Genomic DNA, 19,788 nt, shown 5'->3' with positions numbered 1-19,788 from the left:
AGTGTGATGCACACAGGAGTCTGATGGACAGAGGAGTCTGATGGACAGAGGAGTCTGATGGACAGAGGAGTCTGATGGACAGAGGAGTCTGATGGACAGAGGAGCGTGATGGACAGAGGAGCGTGATGCACAGAAGAGTGTGATGCACACAGGAGTCTGATGGATGGAGGAGCGTGATGCACAGAAGAGTGTGATGCACAGAAGAGTGTGATGCACACAGGAGTCTGATGGACAGACGAGTGTGATGCACAGAAGAGTGTGATGCACAGAAGAGTGTGATGCACAGAAGAGTGTGATGCACAGAGAGTGTGATGCACAGAGAGTGTGATGCACAGAGAGTGTGATGCACAGAAGAGTGTGATGCACACAGGAGTCTGATGGACGGAGGAGCGTGATGCACAGAAGAGTGTGATGCACAGAAGAGTGTGATGCACAGAAGAGTGTGATGGACAGAGGAGTCTGATGGACAGAGGAGTCTGATGGACAGAGGAGTCTGATGGACAGAGGAGTCTGATGGACAGAGGAGTCTGATGGACAGAGGAGCGTGATGGACGGAGGAGTGTGATGAACGGAGGAGCGTGATGCACATAAGAGTGTGATGCACAGAGGAGCGTGATGCACAGAGGAGCGTGATGCACAGAAGAGTGTGATGCACACAGGAGTCTGATGGACGGAGGAGCGTGATGCACAGAAGAGTGTGATGCACAGAAGAGGGTGATGCACACAGGAGTCTGATTGACAGAGGAGTCTGATGGACAGAGGAGTGTGATGCACAGAAGAGTGTGATGCACAGAAGAGTGTGATGCACAGAAGAGTGTGATGCACAGAAGAGTGTGATGCACAGAAGAGTGTGATGCACAGAAGAGTGTGATGCACAGAAGAGTGTGATGCACACAGGAGTCTGATGGACGGAGGAGCGTGATGTACAGAGGAGCGTGATGTACAGAGGAGTGTGATGCACAGAAGAGTGTGATGCACACAGGAGTCTGATGGACAGAGGAGACTGATGGACAGAGGAGACTGATGGACAGAGGAGACTGATGGACAGAGGAGCGTGATGGACAGAGGAGCGTGATGGACAGAGGAGCGTGATGGACAGAGGAGCGTGATGGACAGAGGAGCGTGATGGACAGAGGAGCGTGATGCACAGAGGAGTGTGATGCACACAGGAGTCTGATGGATGGAGGAGCGTGATGCACAGAAGAGTGTGATGCACAGAAGAGTGTGATGCACACAGGAGTCTGATGGACAGAGGAGTCTGATGGACAGAGGAGCGTGATGGACAGAGAAACATGATGGACAGAGGAGCGTGATGGACAGAGGAGCGTGATGGACAGAGGAGCGTGATGGACATAGGAGCGTGATGGATGGAGGAGTGTGATGCACAGAGGCAAAACGCAGCGGCAAATTTTGGCAAAAGTTAAACGCTTGTGTCACGAGGCGGCTATGCAGTGTTTGCAACGGACATGGCCATGCGTAAGACACCATATTCGATATGGTATCGATATTACTGTTTCCGGGCAAAGAGCCACAGATTCTTTCTCTGTGGGGGGGCTGTGGGTCCGGGGCCCCCCGTCATGGCCCTGCAGCCGTCTGTGCCAGTCCCTCACGTTGTGTGTCACAATGCCCTCCTCCTCCTAAATGTTATCGTTCTGAGACGAATTCGGAAGGGTAGGAGCAGCCGCAGGTACTGGTCATCTAACGCCTTTTCTGGATGTTTTATTAAAACACCTTCCTGAGCTCCGCCCCGCCTGGACCCCTCTTCCGGGCCCCCTACCTACGCCCCCTGCACAGGGCCACCATGAGCCTAGAGCCGCCCCTGGTCACAGTCCAGGGCTTCGACGTGGCGCGACTCCAAGAAGAAGCATAAGAAGAAGAGGAGACATGCTTCTCGACGTCGGTCGTCTAAGTCTGTGGTGTCGAGGTCGCCTTCTCCTGCTCCTTGACGTCGAGAGAAGGACTTTGTTTCCCCTTCACCTTCAGAGTCTCCTCAGTTGACTCCGGCTCAATCTCCTTCCTATAAGGGGACTCCAGAGCAGGCTACGACGCCGAGATTCTCACCGTCGAATCCGGCTGATGATGAGGTTCCTTCGGCTCCGGCTGTTCCTCCAGCGGCTCCAACTCCAGAGGTACCTCGATTGGATCCAGAACCGGCTTCTTACCCTCAGTTTCTGACGCCGGGTTCTGATCCGTCGCATTTTCTTAACGCCATGTATGGTGTGTTAGCCAGAGCCTTGTACCCCTCTGGAGCATCTTCGGGTCCCATGGGTCCCTTGGCATATACTTTAGGTGTGCCTCATCGGTATCCTCAGGCCCCCTTCGTGCCATTCATGCCAGCGACGTCGTCCTGGTCTTTTCCAGCTTTGAGGATGTCAACGCCATATGGGCAGTCCCCGGCTCCATCCCGTGAAGCCTCTCTGATTCGATTGGCGCCGGCTAGGGATCCACCTTCAATGCCGCTCCCGGAGCCGTCGACGCCGCGTGTGGCGCCGCCGACACTACAACCGAAGATGCGTTCGAGGAGAAAGGTGCAGAGGTTAGTGGAAGAGGAGCAGTACCAGGCTGAAGAGAGGGAGGAAAGAGAGTTGTATGATGCAGAGGATGTGTTTGAGGACTTGTGTGAGGCAAGTGGGCTTGACACTTCTCCAGAGTGGGACTTTGTTTCTCAAAAGGCTTCCCCCTCTAAGGATGTTGCTCCATATCATACAGTTATTAGGAAGGCTGCGGAACTTTTGGATTTACAGCTTCCTGTAGCGGAGTATAAGCCTAATCTTCTCACTGAAGTTCTTCACTCTCCATCTTTGGTGGTTGAGCCACTTCTACCATTTAATGATGCTCTGACTGGGCCAATACTTGAGTTGAGGCGCAATCCTCTTTCAGCTCCTGCAGTTTCGAGGAAAGTCTCAAGAAGGTATAGACCTGCTCCTGGAGATCCAGTTCTTCTTTCCTCTCACCCCTCTCCTGAAAGTTTGGTGGTGGAGGCTTCTTGCTCGAAGCAGTCATCAGGGGCGTTTTCTCAGGCTCCTGCAGATAGAGATTCAAAGAAGTTGGAGCAATCTGCGAAAAAGGTCTTTTCTTCGGCCAGTATGGCACTAAAATCTACCAACGCCACTTGTCTCTTGGGCAGGTACATTCATGCTTTAATGGACTCTGCGAAACGGATTCTCCCTAAGTTGTCTGAGGAGGACAAGGGGATTCTGAATGAGGTGTTGGTGGATGCTCAAGCGGCTGCTCGCCAGGTTATCCAGTCTGGTCTGGATACAGCGGACTCTGTTGCTAGAATAATGGGTTTGTCTATTGCAACAAGGAGGCATGCATGGTTAAAATCTTCTGGGTTCTCTCCTGACGTGCAGGCTGCTTCTATTGATTTACCATTTGATGGTTCCAAGCTTTTTGGTGAAAAAGCGGACTCTGCCTTGCAGAGATTTAAGACAGTAAGGCAACGGCGAGGTCTTTGGGTCTGGAGACTTAGTCAAGAGGCTATGGATATAAAATATACCGTGGCTTTGGGAGGTCTTCCTGTCGTGGGGCCAGACAGCCTCAGCAACAGCAGCAGAACACCTTGTATAAGAGCTACAGGGGTAAAAGCAGAGGTCGCCTTCATCGAGCCGGACGTCATCCCTCTTCCTCTTCCTGCTCCTCCTCCTCTACTTCCCCAACCCCTCCTGGTAATGCAGGAAAGCAGCCCTAGATCTGCCATCCTGGATCATGTGGGTCCCGTGGGAGGTCAGCTTACCCATTTTCTACAGGATTGGAAGTTAATCACTTCGGACCTTTGGGTTTTAGATCTTGTAGAACATGGGTACGCCCTTCCCTTAAGGGAATTCCCTCCTCCTTACCCTCCTTGCCAGGGGTTTTGCACGGAGGATCATTTGCTTCTCCTTCAGAAGGAGGTTCTTACCCTGTTACAAAAGGGTGTGATAGAGGTGGTTCCGGAGCAGGAAAGGGGTCAGGGGTGCTACTCCCGGTATTTCCTGATCCCCAAGAAGGATGGCAGGTTACGTCCTATCATGGACCTCAGAATCTTGAATCTGTTTCTCAAGCAGCAGAGATTCAAGATGCTCACCCTAGCGCAGGTTCTTCAGGAGCTGCAACAGGAGAACTGGATGGTGTCCATCGATTTGCAGGATGCGTATTTCCATATCCCAATCCTGAAGTCTCACAGGAAGTATCTCCGTTTTATGGCTGGGTCGCATCACTACCAGTTTGCGTTCCTTCCGTTTGGTCTTACTACCGCACCTCGAGTCTTCACCAAGGTGATCGCAGTGGTGGCTGCCCATCTCAGGAGGTCGGGGATTCCAGTTTGACCCTACCTGGACGACTGGCTTCTGAGGGCAGGGTCGCCAGAGATGGTGCTTCATCATCGGCAGGTTACAACCCAGCTGTTGTACAAATTGGGTTTTTCGATAAATGTACCCAAGTCTCACCTGGTGCCCTCTCAGCGCAACCTGTTCATAATGGCAGTACTGGATACCACTGTGTGTCGAGCATTCCCTCCTCCGCAAAGGATTCTCGACATTCAGGAAATGATTCCCTTGTTTTACAATGGAGCGGTTGTTCCGGTTCTGAAGGTCCTTCGCCTGCTCGGTCTGTTCGCTTCTTGCATTCTGTTGGTCAACCATGCACGCTGGCACATGAGGGCACTCCAGTGGTGCCTCCGCAGGCAGTGGTATCAACACAGCGGAGATCTCAGGGAGTCAGTCAGAATCTCCAGAGAAGCTGCAGCGGATCTGTCTTGGTGGAGAGTGGAAGGCAATCTGACTCAAGGAAAGCCCTTTCATCTTTCTCCATCTGTGGCCACAATGATAACGGACGCCTCTACCCTAGGGTGGGGTGCTCATCTGGGGGATCTGTAGATCAAGGGTCTTTGGTCTCCAGAGGAAAGATTGTCTCATATCAATCTTCTGGAATTGCGGGCTATACGTTTGGCGCTCAAGGCCTTTCTCCCTTCCATTTGCGGTCAGTCGGTTCAAGTCCTGACGGACAACACTGCCGCGATGTGGTATGTCAACAAGCAGGGAGGAGTAGGGTCGTACTGTCTCTGCAGAGAGGCGTTGCGGCTCTGGTCCTGGGCTCAGGCCGGGGTGTTGAACGTGCGTGCGGACAGTCTCAGTTGGCAGTTCGCCGCCGACCAGGAGTGGAGGCTTCATCCGGAGGTAGTTCGGCACGTCTTCCAGACGTGGGGAACTCCTCAAGTGGACCTGTTTGCCACTTTCGAGAACGCGCACTGCCCGTCATTCTGCAGTCTCCAGTTTCCGACGCAGGGAGTGTTGGGGGGACGCGTTTTAGTTGAGTTGGAGCTCTCAACTTCTTTACGTGTTTCCTCCCATACCCTTGATTCCTCGGGTTCTGAGGAAGATTCGCCAAGACCGGGCCCAATTTATATTGATCGCCCCGGACGGGTGTGGTACATGGACCTTCTTCACCTCTCGTCTCACCCTCCGCTCCATCTCCCTCTCAGGGCAGACCTCCTCTCTCAGATGGAGGGGCAGGTTCTACACCCCCACCTCCAGAGCCTGCACCTTCATGCGTGGAGATTGAACGGGGCAACCTGAATTCTTTTTTTCTCCCGCCTGACGTGGTGGACGTTATTTTATCGGCCAGGCGACACTCCATCAAGTCTATCTACTCCTACAGGTGGTCGAAATTTGTTAGATGGTGTGGAGAGAAATCTATTGATCCTCTGAAAGCGCATCTTTCTGATGTTCTTTGTTTTTCACTTCATTTGGCTCAGCAGGATTGTGCTCTGGCCACTGTTAAAGGATAATTGTCGGATTTTCTTTGTTTGCTTGATCAGCCTTCTCTTTTTAAGTCTCCAGTAGTCTTAAGGTTCTTTAAGGGGCTTACGAATATGTTTCCACCCACTCCTTTTACTATGCCCCAGTGGGATTTAAATCTGATGTTGACTTTTTTAATGGGTTCTACGTTCGAACCTATGCATAGTTGTCCGTTGAGACTACTGACATTTAAAACGGTCTTTCTAGTGGCTATCACTTCGGTTAGGAGGGTGAGTGAGCTCCAGGCTTTGAGTTCAAAGCTTCCCTTTCTGACCATACATGCTGAAAAGATGGTACTCAGGACCAGGGCTGCTTTTCTGCCTAAGGTGGTAACTCCCTTCCATCTAGGACAGTCCATTACCTTCCCTACTTTCTATTCTCTCCCTCACCCTTCCAAGGAGGAGGAGAGGCTTCATCGTTTAGATCCAAAGAGGGCGATTAGCTTCTATTTGGATAGAACAATGGACTTTCGTCAAGATGACCAGCTCTTTGTTGGATATGCTGGTCGTATGAAGGGCAAGACGGTGCACAAGCGCACTTTATCCAGGTGGATCATCTTGTGCATCAAGATATGCTACTCCCTGGCTGATAAGGAGCCTCCTGTAGGCATTAGAGCTCATTCCACGAGGGCCAAGTCGTCTACTTCTGCCTTGTCCAGGGGTGTTCCTGTTTTAGACATATGTAAAGCTGCAACTTGGGCCTCCCTCCACACTTTCGCAAAGCATTGCTGCTTGGATTCCGAGGTGAGGAGGGACGGCCATTTTGCGTACTCTGTTTTGCAAGATTTTTTGGTATAGAAGGGTGGGCACCCTCCTCCTGGGGTTGGACTACTGTGGGATTCTATTCATAAGGTGAGGAATCCACAGGCAGATGTATCCATCAGAAGAACAAGTTACTTACCTTCGGTACCTTTTTTTGGTGGATACAGTATTCCTCACGGACCCACCCACCACCCCGTTGTCCTCCCTTTTATACCTTAAAAGATGAGGTATTGGTTATTTTATGTTTTTGTGTACTCAAGACTTTATTACCTCTATTTGTCCATTGTTGACTTATTTTAAATGTGAGCTTTCTTGTTTCATTTTACACTGACTGTATTGTTGTGAGTTCTGTGTACTATGTATGCATTGTCTCTATGGTCGGTCCGCCCGTTTTGCCTCGGTGGCACGGAAAAAATGGGTGGAACTGACTTCATCAGGCCTACGTGGTCTTCTTACGGCTCCGGTGACGTCATGCGGAGCCGTGTCCGGAGCCATGACGCTGAGACGACATCGTCGGCGCGGGGAGCTAGGAAACATTTCCGTGGAATGCTGACGCAGGGGATATTCATAAGGTGAGGAATCCACAGGCAGATACTGTATTCACCTGAAAAAGCGTTACCGAAGGTAAGTAACTTGTTCTTCAGGGCCCTAGTTATGTTCACCAGTGGTCAGTGTCTTGCATGGCTCTGTGCTTCTGGCATAGAAAGTCGTGTACAGAACTGACGTCAACTCGGGAGGGTGTCGTCTAAGTATTGGCACCGCGACGTCATCCTGACGCCAACGACGAACGTGGAGCCGATCGACGCCACCTTTCGCCGCCTAGGGGTACTCCTGACGAAAAACTTTCCGGATCCAGTCTGATGCCTGGGGGTAATTCTAAGGTAAGAAATCTATAACTAATCTATGTCTCTTACAGATAAATCGTTACCGAAGGTAAGTAACCTGTTCTACTGGTTCATTTCTGTTTGATTGTCTTTCCATCTCTACAAGACTTATGCGTTATGTAAACCTTTGGGTGGTCATTACTCCAGGGATGTATTAAAACTTGGTTATTCTTTACCTGGGTTGTAAGTCATCTTTCCTACTTCATGAATTGATCCTCCAGACTTTGCGATGAATGGGTTTATTCATCTTGATGTTAATGGTATGGGTCTTGGAAGTCCTTTTCGGATTTTGTAGGGTCAGGTTTCCTTAAAGAATTTCTTTACTGTGGTACAAAATGTGGTGTACATGGCATTGGTTTGCCTTTGGCCCTCTGGATCTGGAGTTCACTTACTCTTGGGGTTAAATGCTAATGTCTGACAGTTGTAAGATGCCTTTTTATAGGATATTATCATACTTCCCTTAAGGCTTGTTTTTTCCCGTGCCTGGGGAGCTGGTTCTTATTTACATTCTCTATGGTGGTTGCCACAGTTTTTATAAAAAGCCCAAGCCCTTTGCATCTAGTTCCTGCACATATCTGGTCAACTGTTGATTGCGACTGGCTGGTTCTCATTGAGAACTTTTGTAGGATTCGGTCGCAGACCCTCCTCCGGTGGGAATAGCTACGGTATTTAATTCAAAAGTTAAGGAATTTGCGTCTTGATTCCTCTATCAAATGTACACGTTTCTGTAGTGGCTCTCCATTCTTGCACAGAAGGTTTCACAGAAAAAACTGACATCTGCGTGCTGGGAGGGGACATATATGGCTCCACTGACGTCGATGTCATCACGGAGCCATACGACGTCATCCTCCGGCGCACAGAGGTACTGCTGAAAATTTTCCAGATCCAGTCTGACGGCTGGGGAGAATTCAAAAGGCAAGGAGTCTGGGCTAGACTGTGTCTCTACCAGATAATACGTCACCGAAGGTAAGTAACTTGTTCTTCTAGTCTGACTCTGGCGCGCCGTGTACAACATTGTTATGAGCATGGTCTACAACTTTGCAGGTAATGTTTTGACACCTTTCTAAATGTGGAAAGACGTAGGTCCTGGAGGGAAGCTTCAAAAACGATCTTGTCAGGACATGGATTCAGACAATCAGCAAGCAGACGATGTTGACGATCCATCATCTGATACAATAGAGGAGGCAAGTGGTCTAGATATGTCTCCCGATGTGGTTGATCCATCGCCAGATCCTGCTTCACCTGAGATTACTTCATTTTACTTAGTACTGAGGAAAACGGGAGAAGAACTGACATTGACTTCTTCCTTCTGCGAACCACTGCTTCCATTTAATGAAGCATTGATTGAAACATTGAAGGAGCTGTGGTCTAAACCTTCAACAGCTCTAGTAGTTCACAGAGCTATTTCTCGTACATATAGACCAGGACCAGGTGATATGGTTTTGTTATTCATGAACTCCTCAACAGAAAGCCATCTCTCCAACAAGGTTGATTGACTGCCTTCAGGAAGTCGAGGTGACAGATTCTGCTTTGAAGCTCCTGCCCTCGTTCCTGACAGATAGGTCACAGAAAGTAAAGATGGACCAATTCTACTCTGACCCCACATTCACTTTTTGTGGAGTCCCACAGGGCTCTTCCTATGCTATGCTGATTTGAACATTTGGGCTGGAGGCAATATCCTATGTGGATAATACACAATTAATTGTGTCCATCACAAAGGATATAGAGGCCTCAGCCACCAACTTTAATAACTGCATGAAGGATTTGGCATCTTAGATGGTACACCACTACCTTTGACTGAATGTAGACAAAATGGAGGTTCTGGTGTTTGGTAGCCAACGATCTATATGGACCCAGTCATGGTAGCCAGAAACACTTGGACCATGTCCTTGTCCTGTTGCGTCGGTAAAGAATCTTGGTGTCCAAGTTGACAACAAGCTGTCCTCCAATCTTCAGGTTAATAGGACTGTTTCATCCTGCTTCTGGGTTATAAGGAACCTTAGGAAGATATTTCCGTTTCTGTCTCTCCCCGCGCGGAAACAAGCGGCTGTGGCATTGATTTTATCCAAGATGGATTATTGTAATGCACTTTACCTAGACATAAAAAAGGCCTCTATTAGTAAACCGCAACTTGTTCAGAATGTGGCAGCAAGACTTGTCTTTGAATTTCTGAAATTTCATTCAGTTTCTGCTGCTATTCGGAATTTGCATTGGCTCCCAGATGAGAAACCAATCATGTTCAGGGCCCTATGCATTGTTCATAAGACACTTCATAATTCGGGCCCGGATGGAATCAGACACCTCTTCTAACTTCATGTCCCCACTAGACAACTGCGCTCTGCCGATAAAAATTGGGTGGTTGTCCCCAGGTTTAGGAGGGCAAGATGGGGAGGAAGAGCCTTTCCTGTAGCAGCCTCTAAGCTTCCGGACACTGCCCATATCGCTCTCCTGAAAGTCTTTGAAGACCTGGCTCTTTGTCTTGGAACTGTTTCTTACTGAGGGTTGATACACCTGCCCTCCCGGCAGTAGAACCGCTTTAGCGCCCTGACGTCTTTGGGCACTTGTTTTGCACTTTATAAGTTGGTCCTTCATTTATTCATTCAAAGGTTGATGGTTCAAAGTTGATCCACCTCAAGACTCAATCCAGGTGCATTTCCGATGCACCCAATCAAAAACTTTGCAAACAACAGGTAAAAAGGCATTTTCAGCAGGAAGTCTTGCCCTCAGGTCTATTAAAGTAGACTGTCTTCTGGGTCATTACACACATGTACTCTGAACATTACAACTTTGGTGGCACCTAACTTACCAGACTATCTAGGAGACCATTTCATTGAAATAGTTAAGAACGGACATGATGCATCTAAACACATAATAAATACTGGTTTGGGTACTCCTGACCCTCTTGCTAGAGCCATGAATTTCTCTGTAACTCTGAGGAGCCCGGCTCAGTTCTACAGGGCTCTTCTCAGATGTTCAGAATATTTTAATGGATATGTCATTCGATAGGAATCAATTTTTTGGGACAGAACAGACTCCATTGGAAAGATTTGAAGCAGGCAGAGCTACAGGTAGGTCTTTAGGACTGCAGTTGTCTGGATCATTTAGTCATTTCAAAAAGCCCCAATCTTTTGCAAGAGGATTTTCTAAACAAGGGCAACAATCCAAATGCCAACATGAGCAGCAAGATCCTTTCATTCCACAATCCAGAGGAAGGGGCAAAAACGAGTCAGACAGCTGCAATTAACTTCGTCCTCTTTATCTTCCCAAACGGTAGTCTGACTGTGAAGGAGCATGTTGTGCAGGTGGTGGAAGGATATTCCTTTTTCTATAGGCCTGGAAGGCTATTTCTTTGGACCACTCAGTCCTAAAGATCATAGAAAGGGGTATACCTCACTGTTCCAATAGCACCCCTGCCATCTCCCTCCTCCTTCCTAAGCAGATCTTGCAGCAATAAGTGGAAATCCAGTTGCAGAAAGTGATAATTGAGAAAGTTCTAGTGCGGAAAATAGGGTACAGGTGCAATTCTCCAGATCCCCATGAAGTACAGCAGTGTTCATCTGATCCTTGATCTCATGTTCCTGAACAAATTTCTAAGAAAGGATAAATGCAGGGTGCTGCCCCTCGCTCCTGTATTATTGGAGTTCGAAGCAAAAGACTGGATGGTGTTCACAGACCTGCAGGACGTGTATTTTTGGATCCAGATCCTACAGGCCCACAGGAAATACTTGCGTGTTGTAGTGAATTCTATACATTACCCACTATAGTACTTCTTTTGGGTTGACTTTGGCTAATCGAGTTTACAAAGGTGATTGAGGTGGGAGCTGCACATCTCAGGTGATAGGAATAGCAATATACCCGGATCTAGATGACTTGCTCATCGAAGCCAGTTCGCCCGTGTTGCTGTGCTCCATCTCCTCGCGAGATCTTCACTGCTGTACGACTTGGTATTTTCTATCAGTCATCCCAGATCTCATCTAGAGCCTTCACAACACCTACTGTACATTGGGGCAGTTCTGACTACCACCAGGCTTCAAGCCTTCCCTCCTCCACAAAGGATCCAAAACATTTAGGATACGCTCCGGATGTTCCGGCTGGGAGTTTAGTCCTGAAAGGTCCTACATTTGCTTGGTCAGTTTGCTTCTTGCATCCTCCTAGTTACTTATGCTTGCTGGCACATGAGGCTTTTCAGTGGTTCCAACATAAGGGAGCTTTGATGGAACCCATTACGATCCTCAGGGACACTGTAGTGGAGTCAGGTTGGTGGGAAAAAAAGAGGAAAATCTCATTGGTGGAAGACCATTGAGTGGTGAGCACAGTAGTAACGGACTCCTCCACCTTCATGTGCGCATCTGGAGTACCAGAAGTGCAGAGGTCACAAAATAACCTGCTAGAATTGAGGGGTATCCAGTTGGTGCTCAAGGCCTTTCTCCTTTCCCTTGAAGGTCAGTCAAGCTTTACCAACAACACCACAGCTGTGTGGTACCTAAACAAGCAAGGGGGAGTGGGGTCTCTGGCTCTCTGTTGAGAATCCCTGAGCTAAGGTAATGGGCACATAAGTGTGGTCTGTAGCTGGGAGTCAATCATTTGGCAAGCTCCGTGAACACCAGAACTGACAGCCTCAGTTGGCGCCGTTTGGTTGACCACAAGTGGCATCTTCATCCAGAGGTAGTCCAAGACTACTTCACACCTCCCGGCACACTTCAGTTGGACCTACTCGTAACTCAGAGCAACTCTCATTTCCCAAATTCTGCAACTCCCAGTATCCGTTGCAGGGAGCATTGGGGATGCACTGCTGTTGGTTTGGAAATTTCTACTTCACTGCACATTTACTCCCATACTCTTGATTACTCAAGTTCTGAGGAAGATTTAGTAAATCCAGGCTCAAGTCACTCTAATTGCCCCTGATTGCTGAGGAGCGTATGGTGCACAGACCTATGGCACCACACTGTAGCAACCCTCTTTTTCTACTGCTCAGAGAGAATCTGTTGTCTCAATCGGGAGGACAGATTCTGCATCCCAATCTTCAGAGTCTACACCACAATGCGTGGAGATTGAGTGGAGCACCTTCGAGTTTCCACCAGAAGTGTTAGACATGATACTTTCTGCACATCCCCCTTCTAAAATATCTGTATATTCAGGTAAATGGAAAATAAAATTCCTAGTGCGCGGGTTTAAGGATAGATCCTACGAAAGCTTTCCTTTCTAATGTACTCTAGTTTGAACTGTCCTTAGTTCAACAAGTCTGCACAATAGCTAGTGTCAAGGGTTATCTTTCAGCCTTATCAGCATTCGTATGTCTACCAGACCAACCTTCCCTGTTCAAATATCCAGTTGTGTCAAGATTTCTGAAAGATTTGATCAACACGTATCTGCCGATACTTTTCATTATTCCACAATGGGATCTTAATCTAGTTCTACATTTCTTATAGGAGCTCCTTTTGAACCCTTACACAATTGTCAAACTGTTTTTCTGGGTATCCACCACTTCAGCTTGAGGTGTTAGTGAGCTTTAAACCCTTTTTGTTCTTCCACCTTTGACGCGCTTCTTCCTAGGTGAATTGGTGCTGCAAACTAACGCTGTTTTCCTGCCTAAGATTGCTTCCTCATGTCATCTAGGACAATCCATTACACTCCCAACATTTTATCCTCCTCTGCATCTTTTTAAAGAGAGAGACTACACAGATTAAACCCTAAAAGGGGCGTACATTATTACATCAACAATACTGAGAACATTAGATCAGATGATATACTGTTGATTATGCAGGATTCACAGTAGGATACAAAACACACGATTTCTACTTGGATGATACTGCATACAAGATCTATTATGCCTTCGCTAGAAAAGATCCATCTTAAGATTTAAGGGCTCATTCTATCAGACACTTATATTCCGCAATGGCATTAGTGAGATGGGTAACCTTAGCAGGCATATGCAGAGACGCTACATGGTCTTTTCTGCATACGTTTGCCAAACACTACTGTTGATGGGATTCTTTACCACTCTATACTTCAAAATATTCTGATACAGAAACCGTTTTCTCCACTCCCTCCTCCAATAGGTTATTGTTTGGGAATCTTTTTAAAGGTGAGGCATCTGCAGGTAGACGCATCCTTTAGACTAAAAGTTACCTTCTGTAACGATCTTTCTGGTGGATATTTTATCTCCCTGCAGATTCTTCAGTACCATCCCCTCTGGTGAAGATGGAACCATTACTGAGTAAACATATATTGTCTTAATATTTAACAAAATGAATTATGCAGTGCATTGATATAAAAGCTCAGTTCTCTCAAATGTCTTGAAAGTCGCTGCAAAATTAGATCAGAACTACCATTAGGATGCAAGTGTAGTAGGCTATCTCACCCCAGTGACATCATCAGTATTCTGCATCATAATGGAATCGCCTTCATCTGCCGACATCGGAGAACTATTATTACAAAGGTGTGTAGATCCAGTCTGCGCCTGGGGATCTTAATAGGAGAAGTATCTGCAGGTAGATAGAGTATCCACCATAAAGATTGTTATCGAAGGTAAGTAACTTTTCCTTTCAGTTTACTTTTTTTTAAAAAATGCTTTTGGGTACCATTTGTAAAGGTTAGACTCTACCAGGTCCGGGTTTGCACAAAGCTCTGTTATCTCAGCCTGGCTTCTGGCTGTAGTCCTCCTAATCACTGTCTCTGCCACTGGTTGTGTTAGCAATTAATCTAACCAAAAAACCTTTGAACATTTAACTGAAAAACATCCTCTAGTGATTAGAGTCAGACCATATCATGCTTCTCCAGTAATTAATTTAACATTCACTAGACTCAAACAGCTATAAACAATACATGACAATTATTTTGTTAGAAATATGGTCTAAAGGATCACTAAATCTGTAACCAAGAGTTCAGATCTTTACATTACCAAACTGTGGAATCCTGACTGAATCCTGGTTTGCTGCCTCATCTGTTCAACCCAGAATCCCTACTTTAAAAAATGTGGGTAATCTTAGTAACCAGCTTCACTCCTCCGTGGACTCCAGCTCTTCTCCTAAATCCTCAACATGGAATGCTCTGAGAAACAAACTACCTCACCTGAATGTTTTGTGAAATGCGTAAGAAAATTAGTGGAAGACTGCTAAATATTGCAGGAAAGAACTAATAGATTTATATTGTAATTTAGCAATCTATGCAAACATTGAAAAAGATAATGAAGTCTTAAACCCTTTTTCTCCTCAGACAAGTCACAGCCCAGAGTGCCAGGATGTCCTGAAGTTCATCAGTCAGTGGTGTGGAGGCATTCCTAGCACCAGCTTCTCTTTCCAGTGAACCTCCAGCATTCCTCTCATACATCTTGGACTGTGTTTGGCACTGCAATCACATCATCCTGCTGCAGTTGATTCTTGGCATTGACTTAATTGAAGGGGACCACAATACCCTAATCTTTATTATCTTCCTGTGGCATATCATCAGGATCACTACATGCACTAAAGCACTTACCGGAGAATGTCAGCAATAGAAGGCGTATAGGTCTTTGTTCGATTTTCATTGTTTTGTACAACAATAAATGTAATCTGTTTTATTTAACTCAATCTTAGAATTTATTTTTAATAACACGCATTGGTTTCCTACCTCAATTAGAATGAATCCATTCTGAGAAATCGCTGTATCACCAATCAAAGAATCAGAACTTGGGTTCCGTTTTAATGAGCAGCAGAATACAGTACACTCCTCTCCACTCGGAAGCAGGATATCAAGGACCGTATGTGGAGAGCACCATGAACATTCCATGATGGTCACTTGGAAATATATAAAACAGCAGATTAGACCAGTGCCCCCCACTAGTAGGGACTGCTTTTGCACAGGCGCCCAAATGTGCTGGTTGTTACAATACCACAAGTTACACTTAAATATCCACTTAAGTGAATGACAACCCTCCATCTGAATTCTTCTTTGAAATGATTCGAAGCTGTATCTGCTAATTGCAGGTAAAGAAACCCGGCTTGTATCATTTGTAAATGTCAGTACAATTGTTCCTTGCAATATTCTCCTGCCTTGGACTCTAAGAACCTTTCAAGAGAGCGACCTATTTTAGACATCAGCATTTATCAGAAATATGAGCTACACCATGAGGTTTTGAGCTATAATGATTCCTTTTTCACTGGTGTCAACACAGGTTCCTAGAGACTGATGACCTAAAACATTCTTTTCCTCTCTCTTCTGGAAATTTTCAATGTCTCTCGATCATTTTTCCTGAGCCCACGTTTCGGATAGAGACTTCTTGCTGCAAAATGAGTCACCTTTTGAATATTACCCAGGTGTCAGACTGGATCTGTAAACGTTTCAGTAGTACCTCTACCTGCCGGAAGGTGGGGCCTTGAGGCTCCGCACTGACATGCAGGCCTATATAGGTACCACTCCCCACACTTTCTTTTTGCGCCCCCAGATGCCGATCCAAAGCTCCCTCTTGTCTCTCGGTGACATTTACCTCTATTTTCCCAGCTAAAATTCTACAGTCTGTAAGGAATATCACAATCTAAAACGACATGTTTTAAGCCCTGTAGGGAGTGTCGCAAACAATTGCCTGTGACAGAGATCTCCATTAGGTGTGCTGGTGGTCAAGCCCCAACTCCTAGGCTTGCGAGACTGCATTTCTATGAACCCCAAGCCCATCAGGAAACCCGAGGCAAAACTCTGTCACTAAACATTAGAAGCGCGATGGAGCCTATCCAAGTCCCGCTCTATGTCCAATCCCAGAGTAGTTGGAGCCATTCCAGAAGTCTGTCTTCATCACTCTCCAAGTCCTTAGGTAAGTGTAAAAGACACAAGAAGTTGATGTGGGATTCTGCTCCCTTGTGCCACTTCCATTCACCTGAACAGGCTTGAGGGCGGCACCAACCATCTCAATCTCACACCCAAAGTCAGCCGACTTCGGAGCCGATTCTGCAGCTGGTTCTGGCACAACCAGAGTTTCTGGGGTCTTCAGACACTATGTATCAGATTGTAGAGTTCCAGGCAGCCATGTACCAGCTCTTTGGATCCCTGCCGACTCCCTCTCGCGTGCATTCAGGCCCTAAGCAGCTTAGAGGCCTTTCACCTGGAATACTGGCAGCCGGTTCGCTCTAAGCACCGACTGGACCCTCCACTTTTACCTTGTGTCTGGCTCTTGTTCCATCTCCACTGCCAACACCACAACACATACCAGCCCATTGCATGTTAAACTCAGACTTTGCCACTTGAAGAAATTGGCACTGATTATCCTTTCCAATGCTGGTCAAACCTCAGCCAAAGTTGCATTTGAATCAGGCATCACTTCCCCCACTTGACTTACAGCAGCCTAGATAACATTCTCTGTCTGAAACTGACTCTGATATAATTATGGCCTGAGTGATGTGGCCACTAAGCCCAAACAAAAATGAAAATTGGTACGAGAACTTATGGGAGGCTAGTGGCCTCAATACCTCCCAGTAGACAGGTCTTTTTTCTCCCCTTGGACCAGCCACAGAGGAATCCATCTCCTATGCCATGGTAATGCATAGGGTGAACAAAGTACTTTCTCTCCAACTCCCCACCTTAAAGGTGACAACTAATGTCTTGACGGAAGTCCTTTAACTGAGGCAAATGTCTTCCAAGCCCCCTCTTTCTTTTAACGTGGCGCTGACAGATAACTTATTGGGGGCTTGGGCCAAACGGTCAGTCGACAAATTGCTAGGCGCCATCGCGCTGCTCCTGACGACCCAGCTTTTCTTTTGCATCACCCCTCACCAGAAAGCTTAGTGATGCAAGCTTCAACAAGCAGCTCTAACCCCAATACATTTCCCTCCACTACCCAGATTAGGAATCTAAGGCATTAGAGACATTCAGCAAATGTGTCTTTTCTTCCACCATCTTGTCCCTCCAATCATTTATGCCCGCAGTTTGCTGGAACGCTGTTCATACGCCCTTGGGGGTTTGGTGGCACAAGTCTCTCCTGGTGTGCCCGAAGACCTTCACCTTGTACTCACACAGGCGAATCAAGAGGGCCATGATGCTGCCAAGTTCAAGTTTCATTGTGGCTTGGACACCAACAATTCCCTTGTGCAGGCCAATGGCACTAGCATTGCCATTTACTGCCCTGCATGACTGCAATCAACTGGGTTCTCGGGCGACGTCCTGTCCTGTTTGTTAGACATGCCCTTTGATGGGACTCACTTGTTTGAGTAGACAGCTGATTCCGCTCTAGGGTGCTTTAAGAAGAGGAGAGCTACTACTTGCACTCTGGTCCTTTTCGCCGGCCTCGCCAACCTCACCAGTTCCCCCATTACTTTTGCGGCTTTGGCCAATGCGTACCTTACCGCCAACCTATCCTGCCCCTGTAGGGAACCCAGCAGTTTCATGGTACCATCACGCTCATACCCACCCAGCCCATTCCCTCCACCCCTGTGGCCCCACCTGCCAATCCTCTTTAGCGTGCCCTTGCAGGGACACAGTCACCTGGTGGCAGGCAGAATCCATCAATTCTTACTGGGTTGGCAAGCGTTCATGCCAATGGGTCCTACATATTGTTCACTAGGGGAATGCCTTACCCTTTCTCTCCTCGCTGCACCTTCCACCGTCCCCTCAGTGACTGATGGTGGACCATCTCTCCATTTTGCATAAGAAAGTGCAAGCTTTTTTAGCTGAAGGGGCATTCGAGGGGGTGCTGGTGCTAAAAGCAGGACATGGTTGTTATTCCTACTACTTCCTAGTACCCAAGAAAGACTAAGGTCATTGGCTTATTCTAGATCTGTGTCCTCTCAATGCCTTCCTCCAGAAGGGGAATTCAAAATGCTCACCCTGTCCCTGGTCTTGTCTGCCCTCCACCCTAGAGACTGGATGGTAATGTTGGTCGTGCTGGATGCCTATTTGCATATTCCCATCCTGGCAGCCCACTGGCATTACCTGCAGTTCGTGGTGGGAGAGGAGTATTTTCACTTCACTGTGCTCCCCTTTGGTCTCACCTGCACCCATCAGGGGTTCACAAAAGTGATGGCAGTGGTGGCAGCACTCCTTTGGAGGTCAGGGGTGCTAGTCTTCCCCTACCTCGATAACTGTCGGTTGAAGGCGGGCTCACCCAAAGCAGTTGTCAACCCCCTCCAGACTATGATGAATGTCTTCTTTGGGGTTCACTATCAATGTGCTGAAGTCACACCTGACTTCAGGGCGGGGTAAGTCACAGACCCTGTGGCAGGAGGCCATGCGACTCTGGAAATGGCTGGACTATCAAGGAATTGTCCAGGTGCTGAACCACTTGGCAGGATCTTTGGTCACCAGGTGTGATTTGATTCTTTTAAAGTGCTGCAACACGTTTCCCCCTTCCCAGTTTATCATGTGCCAATGGGACCGTAATCTGCTCTTGAAATATCTGATGTGTACTCCATTCGAGCCGCTTCACAGGTTTTCTTTATGGGTCCTTAATATCAAGGCTGTATTTCTCATTGCCATAACCTTAACCTGACATGAGTGTGAGGTTCAGGCTCTTTGTGTCAATTCCCCATACACTTCCTTCTTCCCAGAAGAACTGGTTCTGAGAACACCAGCATCCTTCCTGCCGAAAGTTGAGACACCAGTCCACGTCGGTCAAACCATCACCTTGCCATTGTTCTATGTTCTCCTCACCCCTCTATGGAGGAGGAGAGACTTCATCACTTGGACCACAAGAGAACTCTGAGCTTCTACATAGATATTACCACTGACCACCACAAGGACAATCAGCAAAGTGCAGGGTTCTCTGGAACGAAAAAAGTCAAGGCAGTGCAGTAGAGAACCATCTCCTGCTAAATCATGCTAAGATCTGCTACGCATTGGCAAAAATTGGAAGGTGTGCTTATTCTGCAAGGGCTAAAGCTGCTACCACTGCCTTCGCATGCAGAATCCCTCTGCTAGACATTTACCAGAAAGCTACATGGGCATACACCATGAAGCATTTTGGCCTGCACAGTAAGGTTCACTGAGAGGCATTTTGCCCACTTGGTCCTGCCAGTCTTTGTGAACAGGTATTGCTTTAGTATCTATTCATAAGGTTGAGGAATCTGCGGCTAGAAGCCTCTATCAGAAGAACATGGTACTTACCTTCGGTGATGCTGTTTCTGGTTGAGACTCAATCTTACAGCAGATTCTTCATCGGCCCTCCCATTTATGTGATTGGACTCTATCCATTAACAACATCCTAAGTCTCTCTATCCATTAACAACATCCTAAGTCTAGGAATGTACACACTATTTACCAGTCGGCATTCGGAGCACTGCATTTGGGGGTACTGACAGTATGGAAAGCAAATGACGTCAGCACGTGGGAGTGCCGTCTATATAGGCCTATATTCAAGAAAACAGTGGTTCTCGTGGACAATGTAAGAACATTTAATAGATTGTA

General features: G+C 47.3%; 1 protein-coding gene across 2 annotated transcripts in view; it reads left to right on the top strand.

Moving 5' to 3' along the window:
• Positions 1–14,985, top strand: part of IFT172 (intraflagellar transport 172) — a 1,173,227-nt gene extending 1,158,242 nt beyond the window's left edge. For both annotated transcript variants that reach the window (XM_085613308.1, XM_085613307.1), the window contains one exon: positions 14,638–14,985. In XM_085613308.1, the coding sequence (XP_085469434.1) occupies positions 14,638–14,727 (90 nt within the window). In that variant the 3' untranslated portion in view covers positions 14,728–14,985. The remainder of the gene's footprint in view (positions 1–14,637) is intronic.
• The last annotated feature ends 4,803 nt before the right edge of the window (positions 14,986–19,788 follow it).

The sequence above is a fragment of the Triturus cristatus genome, chromosome 6 (genome assembly GCF_964204655.1).
Source record: "Triturus cristatus chromosome 6, aTriCri1.1, whole genome shotgun sequence".
In the NCBI taxonomy this organism is placed as follows: Eukaryota; Metazoa; Chordata; class Amphibia; order Caudata; family Salamandridae; genus Triturus; species Triturus cristatus.
This window is presented reverse-complemented; position numbering and strand designations above follow the sequence as displayed.